Genomic DNA, 4,769 nt, shown 5'->3' with positions numbered 1-4,769 from the left:
GTCCATTAGTTTATGCAGAATGTCTGCTGAGTCCAATACAAAAGACGGTAGTTCTTTATTGAGATGTTTAATCTGTTTATCTATGTATTTACCTATCCTTTCAATTGGACCCCCCACACCCGAGACAATAGGTTTTACCTGTGGCTTATCCAAATTTTTATGTACCTTAGGGGTAACATAAAAAGTAGGTATGTTGTAATCACTTACCCTAAGAAATTCCTATTCCTTATCGGTAAGGAGTCCAACTTCTTGTGCTCTGGAGATACTAAAACTGGAAAGGGATTTTTTGGTCATTTTTCATAGCAATTGGGATCATTTGTCTATAGACTTCTTCCAGGTTGTCTTTTTCCTGCCATAATACGACATTATCCCCTTTATCACTAGTCTAAATGACACATTCAGGGAGTTCCTTTAGTTCTTGTAGGGCCTTACAGTCCCCTGGTGTTAGATTATCTGTCATGGGATGGATTTTTTCCCAATCAATCAAGCCTAAACCTTCGTAATTGTCTCCTGAAACATTTGGAGGTATCTGTTATTTCCAAAACTGGGAAATGATTTTGATTTTTTAGTCAACCCGGATGCTAGTGGAGGATCGAGGAGGTCAGAATCAATCCAAGTGGGCTTTTTATAAGGAGGGTTTTCTGCTGGTTATGGTTGCATTGTGTAGTGGGTTTTAGTGTTTGTGGGGTGGGAGGGTTTCCTTGTTCAGAGGGGGTCTCTGGGTTCTGATGCATACTTTTTTCTTGCATTAAAAATGCCAATAAACTGCTGAGCGGTAACTCTATAAGGGGTGCTTATCTTTTCTTTTGTTGTTTTTTCATTTTGTATGATATGTGATTCTTGATTCCACCTCCCTTTGATTTATATAGGGTAGTATCTCTCCCTATCTCTCTGATGGAGTAGAGCTCCCAGGACTACTTTCCCTTTTTTTGTTGCAAGAATACAAGGGCCACAAGTTGGTTTATACAATTGCATAAATTTACATAGTGAATACAGCCCAGGGACCCAGAAAGTGAATGTTAATGGACTGTCATGCATCCACTATATATTGCAAAATATACAATTGGGTTTCCTAAAACCCTTCACGCTGATCATACGCAAATATGTGGCTGAGGAAGACAAATGGTCCCTGTGTCGACACACGTAGGGGAGGGGCAGGGACAGTGGAGACACCTGTACCCTCACGAGGAACAAGGAGTTCACGGGAGAAGGTTTTTGCGTGGCTCTTTGGGGACACACATTTTTCTGTATGCCTGATGTAGCCTGGTGCAATGGAAGCACCAGGAATATGTGAGTACCTCTCTTGTTTTATAAAGTTCATGTTTTAATGATATAAGCACTATTGAAGTTTTTTTAATCTACATGTGCCTGGTGACACTTGCTGGCGGGGTAATTGACCCAATGCAGACGCCAGGAGATCCTAATACATTTTGATTGAGCCCAGGAGAGGCTCACAAGTGCAGTTGGACCATACCTAATTGTAAGGTCACACTACCTAAGGTAAGGATAATACCACCGGGGGGAGAACGAGTGTGGTGACGCATTGGTTTGTGGCTTTGGAGCACCATTGTATGGATAAGCCAGATCAAGAAGACTCATTTGGGATTTTGAATTGTTGATAGACTCACGATTAAACAATTACTTATGACCTTCACCTTTGTATATTTTATTACTGCATGAAAATATTTTCCACGTATAAGTATTATATGTTCACTTACATTTTCAAAGTAATTTGTTTGTATCAATTTATATATTCACTGCACAAATCCACAGTATATATTTTATTTTTGGTTTGGATGGAAGACATAGCGCAACACTTATTTTTGTTGGATTCTATATAGTACATGTATATTGGACTGTGAACAGTATCAGCAGCTGGTCCTTTTAATAATTTGTGAACACGCATGGTAGCTCATAAGATTCCTTCTGCATTTTAAAATTTGTTTTACCCTTAGGCACAAAGAAGTTAAGGGAATCTCAAACCAGGCCCTTTTAGATTTTTTAAATAAAAAACAACAAGCAAGACACTTTTTAAGTTTTGTACTCGCAAGGGATAAAACATGGGAAATGTTGAATTGCAGAGATTTTTGCCTATTTTCTCCTCTGAAATACACTTCAATAAAATTTCACACCAGGCCCCTTTTCCTATTTGAAATATATAAAATTGCACAGTGAGCAAAGAACCATACAGAAGACGCACAAAGTCCATAACAAAGTTTATAACAAAAAAATAAAAACATGTGGCAAGAGTACCCTGTTTGCAAGGGCTGACAAGCTATTAAAAAGTGATCCAGAAGGTTTAAATTCTGAAATAATAAATAATACATGAAAAAAGTAAATAAAAGTCAATATATTTTCTTCTTCATGCAGGAATGAATAGTTAAGAAGTCATCCACTGAGAGAAAAAAATATTTAAAAATAATTTCCCTGTATGTCAATTATTATAGATCCCAAGACAATATCAGTAAGCATTTCTTATTCCCCATAGCTCTCATGATTTATTCTGTTTAGCTATAAAAGCCACAATACCCTATGATCACAAAATGTAACATTTACATGGCAAATGTTTATGGGTGAGCTGAATGATGTTAATACTATTATTATTCTTATTATTATTATTATTTAAATAAAGCAGCTAACAATTTATTTTTTATAGATTTATGAAGATATTTTTGAGATTGTTAAGGAGTGAGAAGGTTGCAATTGAAGGTTTTGCACTGGTAAAATTCAATCATCCATATTTTCTAATCTGTACTTTACCGATTTTTGCTACCTCAGAGCATTGTGGTATTTTTCTTAGCAAATCTGAACCTACATTAATTTTTGCTTTTTTCAACAATTCCTAACGTACAATAATGCAATCACTGGTTTTATCCAGTAAAAATGGATCCAAGGAAATCTGAACTTTGTAAAGCACTGCTTCTCTTTGTACTGTCTGAATGAATATTTCATTGTTGAAATGAAAATGGAAATGAAATAATTGTAAGCATTACTTAGTTATCACAAAACAGAATACACCCTGCATTGAAGGAAATCAGTGGGGCACAACACTACAAGTACAATGTTTTTATTAAAATGAAAAAGGTCCCAACATTATTCCACAATCAGGTGTAAACTGTAATTATTGTGTCAGCCATCCATATTATTTTATTATTGCACTTGACTGCATATTAAATTCTGTATTGTGCTGGTATATTGGTAATTATGGAAGCTGAATTTATTTCGGTTTTATTTTTATTTTTTAAATTTGTAACCTTTTAGGCATTAGTTCTTCCCTTTCTTCCTTTCTACCTTCCTTGGTTCCCCTTCTCACCTACTTTCTTCCTCTCCCACCCATTCAATTTCGGCTCAGTTCTTTTCATTGCCTGAATGAACTTGCCCTAAAAAGCTATGTTCTATACTTGGATAATGAATGAGAAAAATAAGACCGTAATTGATGTGATCTACCTCTTAGGGTTTCAGACTCCAAATGCTGTAACATTTTTTTTATTCTTTTTATTTCTTCTGACGTATTATGTGACCATATGTGGAAACCTCCTGATCATCACACTGGTGTCCTACAGCAAAACCCTCCATTCTCCCATGTACTTCTTCCTCTCCCAGCTCTCTGTAACGGATATTTTATTAGCATCTGATGTTCTCCCTACCATGCTTTATTCTATATTGAAGAAAAATACTGCCATCATTTCATTTTCTTATTGTTTAATCCAGTTTTTTTTCCTTGCTATCTCAGAAACCTCAGAATGTCTTCTACTGACAGCGATGTCTTATGACAGATATGTGGCCATCTGTAAACCATTGCATTATACTTTGTTAATGAGTAATCAGTTTTGCTGGATAACAGTTATAATAAGTTGGAGTTTAAGTTTTCTTTCTGGATTGATTTTTACTTTAGATATATCAACATTACAGTTTTGTGGACCCAATATTGTTGATCATTTTTTCTGTGACCTTGACCCCCTTCTAAAACTTTCCTGCTCTGATACAACCATTGTTCAACTAGGAGCAATATTAACAAGTATCATTTTTGGATTAATCCCATTTGTTATTATCATTGTATCATATGTTTATATTATGGTCACCATTTTTAAAATCCCCTCTATTAAAGGTAGACAGAAAGTTTTCTCAACATGCAGCTCCCACCTAATTGTTGTTTGCATGTTTTATGGTACATTACTTTTTGTGTATTTGGTACCTAGGAGAGGACAGTTATTGAACTTTACTAAATTCCTATCATTTCTGTACACAGTAGTCACCCCATTGATGAATCCAATTATATACAGCCTGAGAAATAAGGATTTGAAACAAGTTGTAGATAGAATTGTCAACAACTATTTTAAGTTGCCTTTGCATCATTAATACATTTTACAGGTATGAAAGCTGTAATCTAATAATATTACCTCCATCACACTTCTGGTTCTCCTATCTTCTGGTTCTGGAGATATATCTCCAAATTCTGGGCCTCCATCATTTAACTTTGACACACCCAGAGCCCCCCATCCTCTGGCAACAGCCTCAATCCACACAATATAGTTTCTTTTCCTCCCTTTTCCTCCTTTTCCTAACACTAGCCTCCCCTTCAAATGTGTCCTTTTGTAACAAACTCACCTCTGTATATGACCTTTTTAAAACTAACTCCTTTAACTTACCCGCTGTTACTAAAACTTGGCTTCAAGAATTTGACTCTGCCTCTCTCCTATAGTGGCCTCCTCTGGACTCACTTTCCCAAATGGTGAATGGAAGGGAGGTGGACTTGGAATCCTTCTATC

At 36.0% G+C, this 4,769-nt stretch overlaps 1 protein-coding gene across 1 annotated transcript; it reads left to right on the top strand.

Annotated features, from left to right (window-relative positions):
• Positions 1–3,408: 3,408 nt before the first annotated feature.
• Positions 3,409–4,359, top strand: LOC309552956 (olfactory receptor 1468-like; the record flags this gene model as incomplete). The annotated part of the gene is made up of 1 exon (XM_082253862.1): positions 3,409–4,359. One exon carries the CDS (start codon positions 3,409–3,411, stop codon positions 4,357–4,359), a length of 951 nt encoding a protein of 316 aa, XP_082109988.1.
• Between the last annotated feature and the right edge of the window lie 410 nt (positions 4,360–4,769).

The sequence above is a fragment of the Pelophylax lessonae genome, assembly GCF_965119305.1.
Source record: "Pelophylax lessonae genome assembly, chromosome: 4".
Classification (NCBI taxonomy): domain Eukaryota; kingdom Metazoa; phylum Chordata; class Amphibia; order Anura; family Ranidae; genus Pelophylax; species Pelophylax lessonae.
This window is presented reverse-complemented; position numbering and strand designations above follow the sequence as displayed.